Source organism: Bombina bombina, chromosome 1 (genome assembly GCF_027579735.1).
Source record: "Bombina bombina isolate aBomBom1 chromosome 1, aBomBom1.pri, whole genome shotgun sequence".
Lineage (NCBI taxonomy): Eukaryota > Metazoa > Chordata > Amphibia > Anura > Bombinatoridae > Bombina > Bombina bombina.
In genome coordinates, this window is record NC_069499.1 from 425,382,004 (window position 1) to 425,404,007 (window position 22,004).

The following is a 22,004-nucleotide window of genomic DNA, read 5'->3' on the forward strand; positions in this document are numbered from 1 at the left end:
TCTGTTTTAGAGAATTGAGTGAAGAATGCTCATACAAGGGTCCGCATAATGGAGAGACAGAGAGAGTGAAATAGGATTGACAGAAACAGAGAGACAGAAAGAGTACACAGAGACATAAGAGACAAGAAAAAGAAAGAAAGAGAAAGAAAAGAGAGAAATAGAGAGAAAGAAGGAAAGAAAGTAAGGAAGAAGAAAGGGAGAGAGACAGAAACAGTCTGATATAACTGAATGATGGGGTCTCATGTGGCATGTAGCTGAAAGAGCAATAAAGTCACACAGTGTGTAAAAAATAGAGAACGCTTTATTAACAATTTTTTACTCCATCATTTATTTAAAGATTTCATTTATTCATTCATACATTTTAAATTATGATTTTTTTGTGGGCCTTATTGTAATATGTGCATCTGCTTCACATACTTAAAGGCTAGGAACATTCCTTTGTGAGACTTTTCTCAAGGTAAAAACTGCCTTAGAGAATTCCAATGACTCTAAGAGAATCTTGTAAGCCAAAATAGCTTTAGATAATCTGGCCCTGAATGAGAAGATGTAACATCTATTATATAACAATTTCTGTGTATTTTTCTTTTGTATTACAATTTTTTTTTTATAAAAAAAGCTATGCGCTCACAATTATGTCATGAAGATCATAAGGTTAACCACACAAAAATGTCATACTGTTTTTTACATGATTAGTGCAAAACAAATACAGCCTATCTGTAACAAACACTATTATTTTACCATTCCGAAGCAAAAATAAAGTAATACATTCCAAACTAATCCTGAAATATGACTATAGAATGAATATATATATTATTTAAAAAATACCATTTTTAAATATTCATATTTGCAAAATACCGTAATACATTAGCTATAGAAATTATATATATAATTCAATTCTGTAACGTTGCACGTAGCATTGAGTATTTTTACAACATGCAGTCTAAATTTAAAGTGCAAAGTTTTGGTCCATATGCTGGAAAATGTTAAGAACATATAATTAAAACAAATATGTCTTTATTAATGGAGAATACATGAGGTTCCCTTTGATGTCCTATTCGTCATCCTCATCATCATCACTTAAACTAAAGGGACCGCTGTAATCAAAGGCTGGGAAACGGATTGGTAATTCACTCCACTGGTTATAGGTATTAGTAGCTTCTTTTTTGTCGTCATATTTAACAACAAAGTTACAAATTTTCAAGCATGGTAGCTTAAATCCTTTGTATACCATTATTGGCCCCCAGGTCTGGAAAAGAAAGTAATGAAAGTAACATACATAGAAATTATTATGAATATAAATACATGAATATAAAATAAAATAAAAATATGCAAACACACAGTACTTAGGGCTGGATTACGAGTGGAGTGGTATTTTCTCCTGCTCGCGAGTTAATCCCACTAGGCTTTTGCTTTTTGTGTGCGTTGAGTTGCACGCGTATTACAAGTTGAAAGTGAAAAGTTTCTGCTCGATCTCTAACGAGTCTAACCCAATCCAGCAAAAAGCCAAACTTCTGCTATCGCGACCATGTTAACGTATTCCCCCATAGACTTCAATGGAGCCGAAAAGTGGGGAGGGGGGGGGGGGGATTTCGCAAAAACCTGATCGCATTTTTTCAAGTGCACAGACCCTAAGTGAAAATATGTTCTTCACATAGAAGAATATGTTCTATTTATTCATAAATACACATTTCTATATATGTCTGATCTATTTTGGTAAAATCTCTCTCTCTCTGTCTCTCTCTCTCTATACATATATATATATTTATTTAAATATATTTAGAAAATATTCCCCTGTGAATAACATTGAAATGTGAAATATTTAAAGTAAATATATAGTTAAAACCATTATTAAAAATGACTACTGCAAAAATATGATTTTTCATGTTTTCAGCTACTTGACTGCAAAGGGCTCAAATGCATATATATATATATATATATATATATATATATATATATATATATATATATATATACACATACACACACTCACTGGCCACTTTATTAGGTACACCTTGCTAGTACCAGGTTGGACGGTGGGCCCCCTTTTGACTTCAGAACTGCCTTAATTCTTTGTGGCATAGATTCAACAAGGCGTTGGAAACATTCCTCAGTGATTTTGGTCCATATTTACATGAAAGCTTCACGCAGTTGCTGCAGATGTGTTGGCTGCAAATCTCCTGTTCCACCAGATTCCAAAGGTGCTATATTGGGTGGAGATCTGATGACTGTGGAGGACATTGGAGTACAGTGGACTTATTGTCATGTTCAAGAAACCAGTTTGAGATGATTTGAGCTTTGTGACATGGTGCATTATCCTGCTGGAAGTAGCCATCAAAAGATGGGTAAACTGTAGTCATAAAGGGATGGACATGGTCAGCGACAATACTCAGGTAGGCCATGGCATTTAAATGATGCTCAGTTGGTACTAAGGGGCCCAAAGTGTGCCAAACATATATACCCAACACCATTACACTACCACCAGCCTGAACCGTTGATACAAGGCAGGATGGATCCATGCTTTCATGTTGTTTACACCAAATTCTGCCCCTACCATCTGAATGTCGCAGATGAAATCAAGACTCATCAGACCAGGCAACGTTTTTACAATCTTCTATTGTCCAAGTTTGGCGAGCCTGTGCGAATTGTAGCCTCAGTTTCCTGTTCTTAGCTGAAAGGAGTGACACTTCTGCTGCTGTAGCCCATCTGCTTTAAGGTTCGATGTGTTGTGTGTTCAGAGATTGTATTCTGCATACCTTGGTTGTAACAAATGGTTATTTAAGTTACTGTTGCCTTGCTATCATCTTGAAAGAATCTGCCCATTCTCCTCTGACCTCTGACATCCACAAGGCATTTTCCTCCACACAACTTACGCTCACTGGATATTTTCTCTTTTTCAAACCATTCTCTGTAAACACTAGAGATGGTTGTGCATGAAAATTCAAATAGATCAGAAGTTTTTGAAATACTAAGACCATACTATCTGGCACCAACAAACATGTCACGTTCAAAGTCACTTAAATCCCCTTTCTTCCCTATTCTGATGCTCGGTTTGAACTTCAGCAAGTCGTCTTCACCATGTCTAGATGCCTAATTGCATTGAGTTGCTGCCATGTGATTGGCTAATTAGCAATTTATGTTAGCAAGCAATTGAACAGGTGTACCTAATAAAGTGGCTGGTGAGTGTAAATTATATATACAGGTGGCCCTCGGTTTACGCCGGTTCAATTTGCGCCGTTTCGGAATAACAACCTTTTTTTTTTTTTCAATGTGACTGCTATTGAAAAGCTTTTGGAAAGCAATACACTAATTAAAATAGCCAGTAGGTTGAGCTGTCTGCTTGTTTTGCAGCAAAGTTATGCAACTTAACAGCCTTAAATTGATCTGTGGGCACAGATCAGACCATATCTATCGAGCAAAATTTAGCAGGCACTTCCATATTATCTTCCTGTCCAGCAGCTTGAGGTGAGGGTGCCTAACTGCTTATTAATCACTGCAGATTGAAATGCATAGAATTGGTGCAGACCTAATATTATCTAACAATGCAGAGAACTGATAGCAGAAAAATGCAAATAAAAAAACGTTTTTGTTTATTAAACTTAGTTTGATGATGATGCAGTCTGTTGTGTGATTATTTAAATAGGTGCTGTTAGCAAATGTTTTTGTTCATTAAACTTAGTTTGATTATGATACAATCTATATTTTTAGGTTTATAATGCTGTTTAGCATTTAAAGTCTTCATTTCAAAGCTTTAAAAATAATGTATTAGGTGTTACTTATGACAATTTTGAGAGGGGCCTGGAACCTAACTCCCTCACTTCCCATTGACTTACATTATAAACTGGGTTTCAATTTATAACCATTCCTCCTAGAACCTAACCCCGGCGTAAACTGAGGGGTACCTGTTTATATACACATACATATTTAGACATGTGTATGTATGTATCTCTATGTTAAAGCCCTTTGCCTGTCTTTTTGTATAACACCTGAGACCTCATGTCTTTGAGCCCTTATAACTTTTTTATGCAATTTTTTAAATAATTTTTATTAGATAGTGTTATTACAACTTTAAAATTAATTTTACCAACGTGTGCTAAAGCGAATGCCTTTACTTTCAACTTGTAATACAGGGCTACATTTAATACGCTTAAAGAACTATGGGCCAGATTATGAGAGGAGCACAAATTTTTACTCTCGCGAGTGTGATATTTGCGCTCCACTCGTAATACCAGCGCACGCAACTATGTGCTGGTATTAGAAATCAAGTGCAATGCAAACTCAACCTTGCTTTCACATTGCATAGAACCTTTGCACTCATGAGACCATGCTTCCATAGGCTCCAATGGGAGCCTTGCTCTGATGCCGATAGACACGGCACATACCCTAGCGCAGTAAAGGGGGTAAGTCGTGCAGTGTTGGGCTGAAAGGTTTAAATATATATGTATATGAATATATACATATATATGTATGTGTTTATCTGTGTATATACACATATTAACACATAAATATATATGTACAGTATATAAGCATATACATATATATTAACAGTTAAAACACAGTCCCCATAGGCCACAATGTAAAGGCACTTTAACCTCTTATAACTTTAACTCCTTATAAATGCTTCATGCAGTTATTTAATAAAAAAAGAAGATGCTCATATTTTTTTTTTTAACAATGAACAGTACACTTTATTTTGGGGGCAATTGAGGGACATTTATTTCATTAACAAATTAAGTCTAGCGCAAAGTGCTACTGTGAGCTAACAACTCGTAATGGCTGGTTATTTAACGTGCGTCTATTAAATTAGTGCTCCACTTGTAATCTAGCCCTATACCTGCTATATCACCAATATCTCTATGGTTAAATAGTTAGGGGAGAAAAAGCCTTATTACTACATAATGCTGATTACTACAGTATGTAATGAATAGATGCTCAGCAGAAAATGCTAAATCAAACTTATAGATTTTTTACTCAAATGATGGGTATTCCTGGACCAAATTGTGTGCAAAAAAATAACTGAGCCCCCCTTTCATACTCTCTGGAACTTATATACTGTATGTGTATATTGAAAAAAGATAAATCTAACAAATTCCTTGGTAGTTATTGCATTGAAGAACCACAATTTCATTGTCTATTATAATTATTTTTTTAGAGCACCTATTGTACTGTGGCAATCTTCTCAAAACCTACAAATATCAGTTAGGCAGTGCCCCTGACATATTGACAAGTTTAAGTTCAAGTAAAATAACTCATTTTATAATAAAAAATTACCTTCCCACTCCAATGGTCTCCAAATGTGTTATTTAATACATTTATTACAAATCGGTCATCCCTGGTTGTCTAGTTGTGGCTTACTATCCATCAATGCATACCAAGCCACTGGTTGTGTGAAATATATGATGCACATCTGAGCTAAATTTGTTGGGGGTGGGGTGTTTGGCGCTACAGTATAAAAAACATAAATTATGCTTACCAGATAATTTCCTTTCCTTCTGTACAGGGAGAGTCCACAGCTGCTTTCCTTACTTGTGGGAAATACTGAACCTGGACACCAGGAGGAGGCAAAGACACCCAAGCCAAAGGCTTAAATACCTCCCCCACTTCCCTCATCCCCCAGTCATTCTGCTGAGGGAACAAGGAACAGTAGGAGAAATATCAGGGTAAAAAAGGTGCCAGAAAAACAAGTTAAAATTTAGGGCCGCCCATAGGAGAACACGGACGGGAGCTGTGGACTCTCCCTGTACAGAGGGAAAGGAAATTATCTGGTAAGAATAATTTATGTTTTCCTTCTTAATACAGGGAGAGTCCACAGCTACATTCCTTACTTGTGGGAAATTATACCCAAGCTCCAGGGGACACAGAATGCTAACAGAAGGGCCTGCACAACCCTTTCTCCCGAAGGTTGCTTCAACAGAAGCAAAAACTTGTTAAAGTTTTTAGAAAAAGAATGTAAGAAGGGCCATGCAGCCGCCCTACCAATCTGATCCATAGAGACCTCATTTTAGAAGACCCAAGAGGACGTCACTGCTCTCGTAGAATTAGCAGTAATCATCTGAGGAGGCTTGTGTCCCACTGTCTCATATGCCAAGCGGATAATACTCCTCAACTAAAACATAAGGAAGTTGAAGATGCCTTTTGAACCTTAAGCTTCCCAGATAGATAACAAACAGAGAAACAAATCTATCTATTCCTATGTAGCCTGAAGATAAAACTTCAAGGTACGAATCCATATTATGTAGTAAACTTTCCTTTGAGGAAGAAGGAATAGGACATAAGAAAGGAACCACAATTACTTGATTGAAGTTGCAATTTGACGCGACCTTAGGAGGCAATCCTAACTTCGTAGAACAGCCTTATTATCATGGGACACCAGATAAGGAGGGTCGCACTGCAAGGCCGCCATCTCAGAGACTTCTGCATGCAGAAGCAATATTAGATGGAAGGAATCTTCCAAGATAACAACTTAATGTCAACCTCATGCATAGGTTCAAAAGTAGCCCGATGCAACACCTTAAGAACAAGATCTAAGCTTCAAGGAGGAGCATCAGATCGACACACCGGCCTGATTGTAGTCAGAGCCTAAACAAAAACTGTACATCTTGTGCAGTAAAACAGACAGAGCTAAAACCGTCCCAACAAGGAACTAGCTAAGAGGCCCTTCTCCAGACCATCCTGGAGGAAGGAAAGAATATTGGCAGACTTGAATAGTGTGCCCGAACGAGCCACGCTCTTCACAGAAGAAGGAGGTCCTCCATACCTTATGATAGATGAAGAAGAACCGGCTTACTCGCTTGAAGGAGAGAGAAGATCCGTAAAGTCCACAGGCCCCAGGCCCTCTTGGCATGCCCTCACCATCCTGACGGACTTGCGACCGAAGCCAAATTCGCCCCGGATGATTTAAGAAAGATGTCCCTCAGCACAAGGGGATCTGGACAAAGACACTAGAGAGTGATTCTCTCAACCAGTAGTCCAGGTAAATCTGTTAAGACAGATTCGAAAACAGCACTGCTCCCCTGCCTCATCATACACAGAGCCTCGGCTGAGATAAGACCTGGCAAAAGGAGTGAAGTCCAAGATTGACCACATAACAAATCATTACCACCAAACACAGAGCCAGCAATTGCCTGTAGGAGGTCTGGAGGGCACGACCTGATGAAGCTAACTCTTAACTTCACAAGTCTGATAGAAATGTCCTCATGTCTATGAAGACTAAAATAGCATCCAGGAACCCACCCTGGTGCCTTACACCAGAGAACTCTGGTCTAGATATTCTTCCATTCCTAAGGAACAAGGAAGACCGATGAAATCCCTAATGGTCTTCTATCAGACGAGAATCGTCTAGACAAGGGAAGCTACCACTAGATCTAGATTCTGGCAACTGCCAAAGAATCCCTAGATTCCTAAAAGGCTCTAGAAGGAGTAGCGAGACCAAAATGGAGGAGCAATGTACTGGAAGTGCTGGTCCAGAAATGTCAACCATAGGAACCGGAAATGTTCCCTGAGGAGGAATGAAAAAGTATGATATCCTTCCTCCACAGTGGTCCTGCACTGCTCTTCCCGTACCAAGGGTAGAGTGGACCCTATAGTCTCCCTCTGGAATAAGGAGACATGTAATGCTTGCTTAAGTACTTTAGGACCCAAATAGGACGGGCGTTCCCTCCCTCTGTGGTACCACGAACAAAAAGGTTGGAATAATATCTCAAACCTCACTCTGAGATAGGCACAGGGACGATGACTCCAAAAACAAAATCCGCACCCACCTGAAGTGGCTTCCCTCTCTCTGTCTGGAAGACAGGGCCAAGAGAAGGAAACTGTCCTGGGAGGCTGAAATTTGAAGCCTAGCTATCACCTCTAAGACCCATGGATTCTGTACGTCCCTGAAACAAGCGACTGAAAAGAGCGATAGTCTGACCCCAACGCGATCCAAGATAGGACCTGGGGCTGGCCCCTTCTGCCAACCTAGGTTCAGTGGGCCTCTGCTCTGCTTGGACTTATTCCAGGAAGTCGGCTTCCAAAAACACTTGGATTGATCAGACTTAGCGGAGGTCTCTGACTCTGGGCTTTAACCGCACTAAAAGAATAAGACAAAGACATTTGTCACTCAGATTCGTTTCTCATCAAACGGTAAAAACCGCAGAATAGCAGAATCAAATTAAATCTTTCCCTCAAGCAGAAGGAAAGATTAGATTCCGAAGCCATATCTGTCAGAGCAATTCAAGGCCTGAACAGAAAAAAACTGAAGCCCTAGCTTTGGGGCTAGTAATCTGTGAAAGACACAGATAAAAGAATTATAAGCTCCAAGGCCTTCATTCGTTCTCAAAAATATCGAGGGAACCCTCACCTCAAATCGAGACAGAGATGCTTCAATAGGAAGTCTCGAAGTCGTCAGTACATAAATATCCCACGTGATGAAACATCTTCATAAAAAGAGTTTCCTCTTATAACCAAGAGCTCTAAGAATAAACTATCCTTAAACTGAATAGTAAAACGATAGGCAAGCGCACAAAAAGTGTTAGCCAAATAAGGATGGGCAACGACACAGCCCCCCTAAAGAGCCCAGAACTGGGAATCTTAAAAATAAATATAGATAAAAGGGAAGAGGATCTGCATCCTTCCCCACCAGCCTTAATCAAATTCACCCTCTGATTCGACTGGCAGATCAGTACTAGGAATCTCTAATATCGCCAAAACTTCTCTTAGAAGGAAGCACAGGTGTGATACTTTAAATCTAAACGCAAAATCCTCCTCTGCCGGAGGAATAGAAGCAGTAGGCTCCGACTCAGAAGGTCCGTACTCTGAAGCCTCAGAGAGAACCGCATGCTCAGATGACTGATCAGATACAGATACAACTGTCAATTTACATGAGGCTCCCTGGGCAGGAGTGCATGGATTAACCATTCTTTTGTGCGTAGCCGTACAAGGCAAAGTGGCTAAGGCTGCAGACATCACCATACGGAACTGTGTAGTAATGTCTGGTGGAAAAAGGCCCCTTCCAGGTGGAGGATTAGTGGTGCAAGGGGAAGCTGCATGTGTAGGATCAGATGAATGTAGGGGACACACCTCACAGGAGGAAGAGTACTCAGAGGCGGAAGGCTCAGTGGCATCTAACATCTCAACATTGGTTGATGAAAACACCCTGTTGTGGCATATGGAACATAATTGAGAGGGCTGGACTACCCGGGCCTCCTCACAATATAGCAAGATTCATAGGATTGTGTCCAGCACTAAAACCCAGAAGGAGAACAACCACAAGCTACTGCCCAGCTTGTAAATACCAAATATAATACAGCAATCAGAGAGTTCTCCATTAAATCTTCAATTTTATTGTTATTGCATAACAGGAACAGACAACACCACTGTTGTCTGTTCCTGTTATGCAATAACAATAAAATTGAAGATTTAAAGGAGAACTCTCTGATTCCTCCTCACAATATACACAGGTATCGAATTTTGTTGTAGAGGGATCACCCTCTAAAAAAATCAGAATCCTCCATAACTAGGTAACCTTATTTAAATCAAAGAAATAAACAACCGCCACCTATACCCCCAATGGCTGGGGCACTTACCACCTCCTATGACTCAGACAGTATGGAGAAAACTTGCTTCTCTCCGTAGTCACTCGGTCAGGAATAGGAAATGGAAACTGTGACCACTCTCGGTCACATGCAATGCAGGGCCGCCCCTGCTAAAGGAAAAGTGTGCCAAGCTTAATAAAACTGTGCAGCTCTCAAAGTAAAGGAGCAACCTGTACGTTCCATATCAGCCTATGAGCCCAAAACATCTCACACATATAAGCAGCATAAATCACATAATTCAATATGATTAACACCCAACTGTTCAACAATCCCCCTCAGGAGATATTAACCCTTGATTCCATAAAGATAAAGGAGTCCCACTGTAACCCTGTCTTCTAGCGTTAACATATGTGTAAAAAATTAAACGATCTTACAGGAATCTATCCGGTGGAACAGAAACACGATCTTTCAAGTGTGATAGACTGTAGCATCGCTTCTGACATGGACTTGAGTAATTAAAAGCAAGCAGCGAAACTTGTCAACGCTGATTGCTTAGTAGCCGTTAATATGAGTCTGGATGGTTTCGCAGATAGACTCTCCCTGCATCTCCAGACTCTAACTTTCATCAATGCTCTAACTGAGAGGCTGACAAGACTTCTTAAAACTCCAGTCCCATATCGAAGGGTAGATACCCTTCCTAAGGAACTACTCCGAAATCTTCTGACACCTCTCTGCCAACCTCCTGTGACGCAAGGCAAAAAATGACTGGGGGATGAGGGAAGTGGGGGGAGGTATTTAAACCTTTGGCTGGGGTGTCTTTGCCTCCTCCTGGTTGCCAGGTTCAGTTTGTCCCACAAGTAAGGAATGCAGCTGTGGACTCTCCCTGTATTAAGAAGGAAATTAAATCCACAACTTCTTTAACTACTTGCACAGACCTTTCCTTTTAGGAGCATCGGAGTGAAAAAATGAATTTGGTGGGGATGCAGAGTTAAATTCTAGGTTTTCCTTTTTTTGGGTTTGTGTAAGAATGTAAACATTGGCTTTTACAAAAATGACTACTGCTTTACTATGAACGACTATTGTTTGATCTGCACACTATCAATATTGATGCAGTTTTTACTTACCCGGCCACATGTTTTGCAAATGATCTCGCCTCTTGTTTGGCAATCTCCTAATTTTTCTAGCAGTGTTGAATTTTCTTTCTTGCTGTAGCTCTCTCTTTACAAAAATATATGTGACACAACGTTACCCCGATAATGGTTATTTGCAAAACAAACAAGCATATATTACCAATGTATTACAACATGAGTAAAATGTTTCTACAATTAAATAATAAGCAATACAAACTATTTGATGAAAAACTACAATGACAAATTAAAGCCTTGATTCTCTGCAAAGTCAATGAATAGTGAAAGACCCGTCCCACATTCAAGCAGCTCAAATTGAGTGGCACAAGTTCTGCAAAAGCTCACAAGTAACAGCAACATCTGTTACTTTCTATGGGAGTCCCTAGATTATAAGAATCTTATGACTGTTGCTATTATGTGTAGCAGGCAACAATGCAACCATATTAATGATAGCTCCAACAGTACAACTGCTGTACACTGCTTAACTAGTGAAAATAAATTATCCTCCACACTGAGTGCTCAGTTTATTAAATATTCTACACAATATTCTCATAAACTACCAAAACAAATCTGCTTACAACAGAATAGCATGCTTTATGGTTGCCATACACCTCACCCAACACATTTTTATAGAAAAACTTAAAATTGCATAGCAATAAAAGCACTTACTTAAAATCTGGCGCAGTGTTCACGTGATGCATGTTTTCTATCACCTGAATGTCCTTTCCTGAACAAACAAATTTACTGCACTTTCTGCAAAGGAATTTTACCATTGAAGGATCACTCTGATATGTTTTGGTCTTTTTTTTTATTCTCTTCAGTCTTTTTTCAGTTATGCTTTGCATTTGAAATAAACGAATCTAGAAGCAGAAACAATAAGTCACTAAACAGTTACTCTTCTAAAAGAATAATAAAATGGATAGTTTCATGATTAATGGTATTGCAATAATAGCAAATAAAGCAATTAAGCAAAATACTAAGGGGCATATTTATCACGCTCCGTATGGAGCTTGATGTCCCGTGTTTCTGGCGAGTCTTCAGGCTCACCGGAAACACAAGTTATGAAGCAGCAGTCTAAAGACCGCTGCTCCATAACCGGTCCGCCTGCTCTGAGGCGGCGGACAGACATCGCCGTAAATCAACCCGATCGAATACGATCGGGTTGATTGACACCCCCTGCGCGACTCTGCAGGGGGCAGCATTGAACCAGCAGTTTACCACAACTGCTGGTGCAATGATAAATGCTGAGAGCATGTGCTATCGGCATTTATCGATGTGCAGCGGACATGATCCGCAATATCAGATCATTTCCGCTCGCACAATGATATGTCGGCCCCTAAGAATCTTAAATCTTTACATTGCATGGTTTATATTTTAGATTCATGTAAATTGGTTATTTCAGGGCCCCAGCATTTCAGGCTCATCTGAAACACTAGTTAAGTAGCAGCAGTCTTAAAAACGCTGATGCTTAATCTTTCCGCCATCTAAAATGTGGCCGATCGGGATGATTGACAGCCTCTGCTTGCGTACGATTGTCTGCCAGCGAGCAAGGGGTGGCATTGCACAAGCAACTGCGTGTAAAATATTAGATGTCGGCAGCATATGCAGCCTGCTCGCTTAATTACATTTCAGAAAATCTTTATTGTGTATAGGAAAGTCTGTTAATGTCACCATACTTTCCATGGTTCTGAAACACAAAACAACAAATTAAATTTATGGGTTGATCACAATGATGTGCTTGTTTTTGGCACATGACGATTTCTGAACTTTGGCCGGTATATATGTTTTTCCGCTGATCACAATCCTAACAACACAAAATCTTCATCTGACAATTTCATAATCCAAAAACCAAACACACTTTTACTGACAAACAAAATGGCAATTTGGAGGGGAGGTGAACTGATAACACAGGTTGAATGTTGACTGATCCCTCTTAATAGTGTTTAGTGATGCTGACAGGTGACAAGTGTGCAATTAAACGGTTGAGCTCTAAAACCATAGAGATACGTGTGTATGTCTTTTTAAGGGGTTTAAACAGGGACATTATAAATATGTTTGTTTATTGGGCTATTGATTTATCTAACATTTCTTAGTGTAAAAGTGCTTATTACTAATTTGAAAACCTTTTTAGAGTAATGGGTAATAAGTCGAAAAGTGTTGTCCAGGGTTTATAAGGTAATTTTAGCTGATGAATTTGTTAAGTGAAAAATATATAGGACTGTTTTACCAAACATTATAAAAAGGTGATCAAAAACAGCTTTTTGGCAGCCGTTAACATGCAGATACATATAAAAGATAGCTTGTGATCAACCCTTTAGTTCTAGATTTATACTAAACATAGGTTTATTTTGAGTACTAACCAAATGGTGAAACCAAAAGTTGTGATAAATTATATATCCCCTTTAAATCTGGTATTATAGTGCCATAGAAATGTTATCAGTTTAATTAAGTAATTGTATGAAAACCCAGCCATTCTGTCCATCAAAAATAAATTCCTCTGCTTTTATCTGGACTTCTCTTTGGGAGATGAGGATAAATCACTTCTTATGAAATATGGATGGATGCAATCTTTATGTGGTGAAAAAATATTGCCATGCTTCCACAAATACCAAATATTCTTTTGAGGATGATTTAAAAAGAAAAATATATTTATACAAAGCTTTCAAAATAATTATATTTGAAGACTAAAACAAAATGTCAAAATACCTTTTTAATATAAGAATCATGGTCCATATTTTGCACTGTTTGAATAGCTTTGTGCATCATCTTCTCTTTATATTCGTTAACATCTTCATGCTCAGCCGCTCCTGAGGAACTAGAGGCTACCAGTACATAGGTGCTATCACCAGCTCGGGCTCGACCTCGTGCCTAATGATTACATAAAATATCAATAAGGTGATCTTAGCTGCATTGTTGAATCAGTTATTAGACACTGTGGGTACTAATTTTTAGAATCCACATATTCCTTGTAAAACAAACTATTTTGGTTCTGCCCACTTCTTTGATCCAGAACTAATTATCCCCCTACCTGCTCATATCACCCTCTAATATGTAATAGAATTTCAGCCATGGACCCTTCACTTTCAGACTAAGCTACTAATGATCATCTGTTCTCCAACATATAAAATATACCTGGCTACTTCTAAATAAAGAAAAACATCATCATTCCATGTTTTTGTTAATTGACTTACATTTATACTATGCTTTACATTTATACTATGCTGTCCCTAAATCATTCAACAAATCTTTGCACATAAACCTCATCAGGATTTACTAACAAGCAAAAAAAAAAAATTTATGCTTACCTGATAAATTCCTTTCTTCTGTTGTGTGATCAGTCCACGGGTCATCATTACTTCTGGGATATAACTCCTCCCCAACAGGAAATGCAAGAGGATTCACCCAGCAGAGCTGCATATAGCTCCTCCCCTCTACGTCAGTCCCAGTCATTCGACCAAGAATCAACGAGAAAGGAGTAACCAAGGGTGAAGTGGTGACTGGAGTATAATTTAAAAGATATTTACCTGCCTTAAAACAGGGCGGGCCGTGGACTGATCACACAACAGAAGAAAGGAATTTATCAGGTAAGCATAAATTATGTTTTCTTCTGTTATGTGTGATCAGTCCACGGGTCATCATTACTTCTGGGATACCAATACCAAAGCAAAAGTACACGGATGACGGGAGGGATAGGCAGGCTCATTATACAGAAGGAACCACTGCCTGAAGAACCTTTCTCCCAAAAATAGCCTCCGAAGAAGCAAAAGTGTCAAATTTGTAAAATTTGGAAAAAGTATGAAGCGAAGACCAAGTTGCAGCCTTGCAAATCTGTTCAACAGAGGCCTCATTCTTAAAGGCCCAAGTGGAAGCCACAGCTCTAGTGGAGTGAGCTGTAATTCTTTCAGGAGGCTGCTGTCCAGCAGTCTCATAGGCTAAACGTATTATGCTACGAAGCCAAAAAGAGAGAGAGGTAGCAGAAGCTTTTTGACCTCTCCTCTGTCCAGAATAAACGACAAACAGGGAAGAAGTTTGGCGAAAATCTTTAGTTGCCTGCAAGTAGAACTTGAGGGCACGAACTACATCCAGATTGTGTAGAAGACGTTCCTTCTTTGAAGAAGGATTTGGACACAAGGATGGAACAACAATCTCTTGATTGATATTCCTGTTAGTGACTACCTTAGGTAAGAACCCAGGTTTAGTACGCAGAACTACCTTGTCTGAGTGAAAAATCAGATAAGGAGAATCACAATGTAAGGCTGATAACTCAGAGACTCTTCGAGCCGAGGAAATAGCCATTAAAAACAGAACTTTCCAAGATAACAATTTTATATCAATGGAATGAAGGGGTTCAAACGGAACACCCTGTAAAACGTTAAGAACTAAGTTTAAACTCCATGGCGGAGCAACAGCTTTAAACACAGGCTTGATCCTAGCTAAAGCCTGACAAAAGGCCTGGACGTCTGGATTTTCTGACAGACGCCTGTGTAACAAGATGGACAGAGCTGAAATCTGTCCCTTTAATGAACTAGCTGATAGACCCTTTTCTAAACCTTCTTGTAGAAAGGACAATATCCTAGCGATCCTAACCTTACTCCAAGAGTAACCTTTGGATTCGCACCAGTATAGGTATTTACGCCATATTTTATGGTAAATCCTTCTGGTAACAGGCTTCCTAGCCTGTATCAGGGTATCAATAACCGACTCAGAAAAACCACGTTTTGATAAAATCAAGCGTTCAATTTCCAAGCAGTCAGCTTCAGAGAAGTTAGATTTTGATGTTTGAATGGACCCTGTATCAGAAGGTCCTGTCTTAGAGGTAGAGACCAAGGCGGACAGGATGACATGTCCACTAGATCTGCATACCAAGTCCTGCGTGGCCATGCAGGCGCTATTAGAATCACTGATGCTCTCTCCTGTTTGATTTTGGCAATCAATCGAGGAAGCAGCGGGAAGGGTGGGAACACATAAGCCATCCCGAAGTTCCAAGGTGCTGTCAAAGCATCTATCAGAACCGCTCCCGGATCCCTGGATCTGGACCCGTAGAGAGGAAGTTTGGCGTTCTGGCGAGACGCCATGAGATCTATCTCTGGTTTGCCCCAACGTCGAAGTATTTGGGCAAAGATCTCCGGATGAAGTTCCCACTCCCCCGGATGAAAAGTCTGGCGACTCAAGAAATCCGCCTCCCAGTTCTCCACTCCCGGGATGTGGATTGCTGATAGGTGGCAAGAGTGAGACTCTGCCCAGCGAATTATCTTTGATACTTCCATCATTGCTAGGGAGCTTCTTGTCCCTCCCTGATGGTTGATGTAAGCTACAGTCGTGATGTTGTCCGACTGAAACCTGATGAACCCCCGAGTTGTTAATTGGGGCCAAGCCAGAAGGGCATTGAGAACTGCTCTCAATTCCAGGATGTTTATTGGAAGGAGACTCTCCTCCTGATTCCATAGTCCCTGAGCCTTCAGAGAATTCCAGACAGCGCCCCAACCTAGTAGGCTGGCGTCTGTTGTTACAATTGTCCAGTCTGGCCTGCTGAATGGCATCCCCCTGGACAGGTGTGGCCGATAAAGCCACCATAGAAGAGAATTTCTGGTCTCTTGATTCAGATTCAGAGTAGGGGACAAATCTGAGTAATCCCCATTCCACTGACTTAGCATGCACAATTGCAGCGGTCTGAGGTGTAGGCGTGCAAAAGGTACTATGTCCATTGCCGCTACCATTAAGCCGATCACCTCCATGCATTGAGCTACTGACGGGTGTTGAATGGAATGAAGGACACGGCATGCATTTTGAAGTTTTGTTAACCTGTCTTCTGTCAGGTAAATCTTCATTTCTACAGAATCTATAAGAGTCCCCAAGAATGGAACTCTTGTGAGAGGAAAAAGAGAACTCTTCTTTTCGTTCACTTTCCATCCATGCGACCTTAGAAATGCCAGAACTAACTCTGTATGAGACTTGGCAGTTTGAAAGCTTGAAGCTTGTATTAGAATGTCGTCTAGGTACGGAGCTACCGAAATCCCTCGCGGTCTTAGTACCGCCAGAAGGGCACCCAGAACCTTTGTGAAGATTCTTGGAGCCGTAGCCAATCCGAATGGAAGAGCTACAAACTGGTAGTGCCTGTCTAAGAAGGCAAACCTTAGATACCGGTGATGATCCTTGTGAATCGGTATGTGAAGGTAAGCATCTTTTAAATCCACTGTGGTCATGTACTGACCCTTTTGGATCATGGGTAAGATTGTCCGAATAGTTTCCATTTTGAACGATGGAACTCTTAGGAATTTGTTTAGAATCTTTAAATCTAAGATTGGCCTGAAAGTTCCCTCTTTTTTGGGAACCACAAACAGGTTTGAGTAGAACCCTTGTCCTTGTTCCGACCGCGGAACCGGATGGATCACTCCCATTAATAACAGATCTTGTACACAGCGTAGAAACGCTTCTTTCTTTATCTGGTTTGTTGACAACCTTGACAGATGAAATCTCCCTCTTGGGGGAGATAATTTGAAGTCTAGAAGGTATCCCTGAGATATGATCTCTAGCGCCCAGGGATCCTGAACATCTCTTGCCCAGGCCTGGGCGAAGAGAGAAAGTCTGCCCCCCACTAGATCCGGTCCCGGATCGGGGGCTCTCGGTTCATGCTGTCTTTGGGGCAGCAGCAGGTTTCCTGGCCTGCTTGCTCTTGTTCCAGGACTGGTTAGGCTTCCAGCCTTGCCTGAAACGAGCAACAGCTCCCTCCTGTTTTGGTGCAGTGGAGGTTGATGCTGCTCCTGTTTTGAAATTCCGAAAGGGACGAAAATTAGACTGTCTAGCCTTAGCTTTGGCTTTGTCTTGAGGTAGGGCGTGGCCCTTACCTCCTGTAATGTCAGCGATAATTTCTTTCAAACCGGGCCCAAATAAAGACTGCCCCTTGAAAGGTATATTAAGTAATTTGGACTTAGAAGTAACATCAGCTGACCAGGATTTTAGCCACAGCGCCCTACGTGCCTGTATGGCGAATCCTGAGTTCTTAGCCGTAAGTTTGGTTAAATGTACTACGGCCTCCGAAATGAATGAATTAGCTAGTTTAAGGACTCTAAGCCTGTCCGTAATGTCGTCTAGCGTAGATGAGCTAAGGTTCTCTTCCAGAGACTCAATCCAAAATGCTGCCGCAGCCGTAATCGGCGCGATACATGCAAGGGGTTGCAATATAAAACCTTGTTGAACAAACATTTTCTTAAGGTAACCCTCCAGTTTTTTATCCATTGGATCTGAAAAGGCACAGCTATCCTCCACCGGGATAGTGGTACGCTTAGCTAAAGTAGAAACTGCTCCCTCCACCTTAGGGACCGTTTGCCATAAGTCCCGAGTGGTGGCGTCTATTGGAAACATCTTTCTAAATATTGGAGGGGGTGAGAACGGCACACCGGGTCTATCCCACTCCTTAGTAACAATTTCAGTTAGTCTCTTAGGTATAGGAAAAACGTCAGTACTCGCCGGTACCGCAAAGTATTTATCCAACCTACACAGTTTCTCTGGTATTGCAACTGTGTTACAATCATTGAGAGCTGCTAAGACCTCCCCTAGTAATACACGGAGGTTCTCCAATTTAAATTTAAAATTTGAAATATCTGAATCCAATCTGTTTGGATCAGAACCGTCACCCACAGAATGAAGCTCTCCGTCCTCATGCTCTGCAAGCTGTGACGCAGTATCAGACATGGCCCTAGTATTGTCAGCGCACTCTGTTCTCACCCCAGAGTGATCACGCTTGCCTCTTAGTTCTGGTAATTTAGACAAAACTTCAGTCATAACAGTAGCCATATCTTGTAATGTTATCTGTAATGGCCGCCCAGATGTACTAGGCGCCATAATATCACGCACCTCCCGGGCGGGAGATGCAGGTACTGCCGCGTGAGGCGAGTTAGTCGGCATAACTCTCCCCTCGCTGTTTGGTGAAATTTGTTCACATTGTACAGATTGACTTTTATTTAAAGTAGCATCAATACAGTTAGTACATAAATTTCTATTGGGCTCCACCTTGGCATTGGAACAAATGACACAGATATCTTCCTCTGAGTCAGACATGTTTAACACACTAGCAATAAACTTGCAACTTGGTTATAATCTTTTTTTAGCAAAAACGTACTGTGCCTCAAAGAGGTACTAAACGATTAAATGACAGTTGAAATAATGAACTGAAAAACAGTTATAGCATCAAACTTTAAAACAACACAACTTTTAGCAAAGGTTTGTTCCCATTAGTAAAATAACAATAATTAAATTTGACATAAAAATTACAGAGCAACGTTTTTATTCACAGTCAATATAAAATTCTCACAGCTCTGCTGAGAGAATCTACCTCCCTCCAAAGAAGTTTGAAGACCCCTGAGATCTGTCAGAGATGAACCGGATCATGCAGGAAAAATAAGAGTAACTGACTTGAATTTTTTGATGCGTAGCAAAGAGCGCCAAAAACGGCCCTCCCCCTCACACACAGCAGTGAAGAGAAACGAAACTGTCACAATTAAAACCAAACAACTGCCAAGTGGAAAATAATGCCCAAATATTTATTCACTCAGTACCTCAGAAATGTAAACGATTCTACATTCCAGCAAAAACGTTTAACATGATAAATACTTATTAAAAGGATTAGTGACTTTTAACAGAGTAGTTCCGGTGAAATACCATCCCCAGAATACTGAAGTGTATACATGTCATTATAACGGTATGGCAGGATTTTCTCATCAATTCCATTCAGAAAATAAAAACTGCAACATACCTCAATGCAGATTCATCTGCCCGCTGTCCCCTGATCTGAAGCTTTTACCTCCCTCAGATGGCCGAGAACAGCAATATGATCTTAACTACTCCGGTTAAAATCATAGTAAAAAACTCTGGTAGATTCTTCCTCAAACTCTGCCAGAGAAGTAATAACACGCTCCGGTGCTATTGTAAAATAACAAACTTTTGATTGAAGTCATAAAAACTAAGTATAATCACCATAGTCCTCTCACACATCCTATCTAGTCGTTGGGTGCAAGAGAATGACTGGGACTGACGTAGAGGGGAGGAGCTATATGCAGCTCTGCTGGGTGAATCCTCTTGCATTTCCTGTTGGGGAGGAGTTATATCCCAGAAGTAATGATGACCCGTGGACTGATCACACATAACAGAAGAAAATGTATTCATAATGTCTCATGTTAACTATAGCAGCATACACTGGCCTTAACCTCACTTAGGTGTCATCAAATTGATTCATTTTAGTCAACCCCTAACAAGACACAATTATTTTCTACTGCTATTCTCTGCCAGAATATATACATGCTATGCATATCCTCTACAATGAAATTTAAAACTATGACCTTAAACAAAAATATGCACAAATAATTCTCTGTGTCATTAAATGTATTTACGTACTCCCTAATTATTGCATAATCTATAACTCTCCCCTTTTTTAATTTCTTCACACGCCCAGATGAAAGATTTTTTTTCAACAGAACCTGGTCTATTAAATACCTATTGTCAGCTTCTACCTGATTGCTATTGTTTTGAACTTACTTAAAAGTCTCTAAATCCTCAAATTCCCTCTTAAATTATAAAGAGGATAAAAAAAATAATAATTTAAGAAAAAAATGGTATAGCAATAATCCAGTGGGAGATTATTTAGGCAGATTTGTGAAGTCGCAGAACTCCTGTTTGCCACCTGCAGTACACAACAGGTTAGATACTTAGACCCCCTGTTTAATCACACTTGATGATTTGTATCCTTTGTGAAAGAATAAACCTAGGTGGGCTGATAAGAGCTTAGGAGAATGCACATGTATTTAGCAGTCAATGGCAGCAGTGTTTGCTACTGTGTACACGTACACGTGCACGCTCTTGAACTCACCTAGGATTATTAATTAACAAAGGATATCAAGAAAACTAAGCAAAACTGATAACAGAAATAAATTGGAAAGTTGTTTAAAATTCAATGTTCTATCTAATTCATTTCAGTTTAATTTTGACTTTACTGTCCCCTTAAGCCTAGTGTTGAGTAACAGAGACAACAATTTCACGGAACACGGAACACGGAAGTCACAATTTTAGGGGTCTGTCCCGGGAAGCTTGCCATCTGTCCCGCATTGCTCCATGCATTAAAAAAAAAAAAAAAAATTCTATTGGTCCCATACTTAGAAGCAGCTGGCTTTTCTCTCCCAGGGTTAGATACCTGTTAGATTCCCTGTGGGAAACAAATGGTGTATGGGTTAAGCAGGAGTAAGAAGGCTGTATACAATCTGACCTCAGGTAATGGTGACCTCTAACCTCTGGTAGTGACAACGTCTAACCCCTGGTGACTAGCATGCCTTCAGTTTGTCCCTGAGTGCTGTCCCTCTTTTGAATTTTGAAACGTTGGGAGGTATGGAGACCTATGCCAAACAGTTTATCATACATTAGTGTCTCTCAGCTACCTATGATTACAGGAGCTATCTGACTACCTTAATAAACTGACATGGATTGTTTTATTCTAGGTAAGACACCATATGCACTAAACATGTGTGCTTGTGTTTGCCTAATACCAATGATTGCTGCTGTACAAATCTTCAGTACTGTGAATTTGATATATTTATAAAGTATATTTGCTATACCCAGAGCAGCATATTTACTATACTTAGATTGGTCCCTAATGCATCCAGCAGCAATTAAACATACCTGTACCATAGCAATTTCATTAGTGACAAGACCATATCGTATAACAACGTTGCATTCCTTAATATCCAAACCTTCTTCAGCTACTGTTGTTGCAATCAATAGGTTAAGTTCACCGGTACTAAATTTATTGATCACTTTCTTTTGTTCATTCTGAAATAAAATGTATAGAATTATAATACTTCAGTCATAAAAAAATCTTATCTAATATGTACCGTGCCACTTTAGAAGGTAGAGTGTATACTAAAACTATAACAACAAGAAAAGCAAAAAGCTAAAGCAACAAGGAAAAAAGGGCAAAGTCAGGAGTTGAGTTATATTATTATGTATTATGCATAGTATGAATTATAGAAGGTCGTTTTCTCTTCATGAATATCACTGCAGAGTACACATGATATTTAAAGTCTCATCTGTTGTAAGAATAATAAAGGAAAAACAGTGGTATATACTTAATAGAACCCATTACGATATGTATTATTCATCTATTTAAATTGATGTTAACTTTTATTTATGATCTTAGACTTCATTTTTGCAGTGTCCATTACTTCCTGTCACAGCCCTACAAGGAGGCTGTGGTCTGTACAGGAAGCTTATCTAGCATGATTTCATAAAATGTCCAGAGTTGGTTTAGTATTACTTGAATAGACTAGATAATTAGGGAGTCAGATTTGCTCATGCTCAGAACTGGCAGAATGAAACTTAA

The 22,004-nt window shown here is 39.8% G+C and overlaps 1 protein-coding gene across 2 annotated transcripts in view; it reads right to left on the reverse strand.

Moving 5' to 3' along the window:
- Positions 1–283: 283 nt before the first annotated feature.
- The window catches only part of IFIH1 (interferon induced with helicase C domain 1), a 166,127-nt gene continuing 144,406 nt past the window's right edge, over positions 284–22,004 (reverse strand). For both annotated transcript variants that reach the window (XM_053698379.1, XM_053698377.1), the window contains exons 12-16: positions 21,305–21,454; positions 13,346–13,507; positions 11,309–11,499; positions 10,637–10,730; positions 284–1,246 (exon numbers count right to left, since the gene is read on the reverse strand). In XM_053698379.1, the coding sequence (XP_053554354.1) occupies positions 1,052–1,246; positions 10,637–10,730; positions 11,309–11,499; positions 13,346–13,507; positions 21,305–21,454 (792 nt within the window). In that variant the 3' untranslated portion in view covers positions 284–1,051. The remainder of the gene's footprint in view (positions 1,247–10,636; positions 10,731–11,308; positions 11,500–13,345; positions 13,508–21,304; positions 21,455–22,004) is intronic.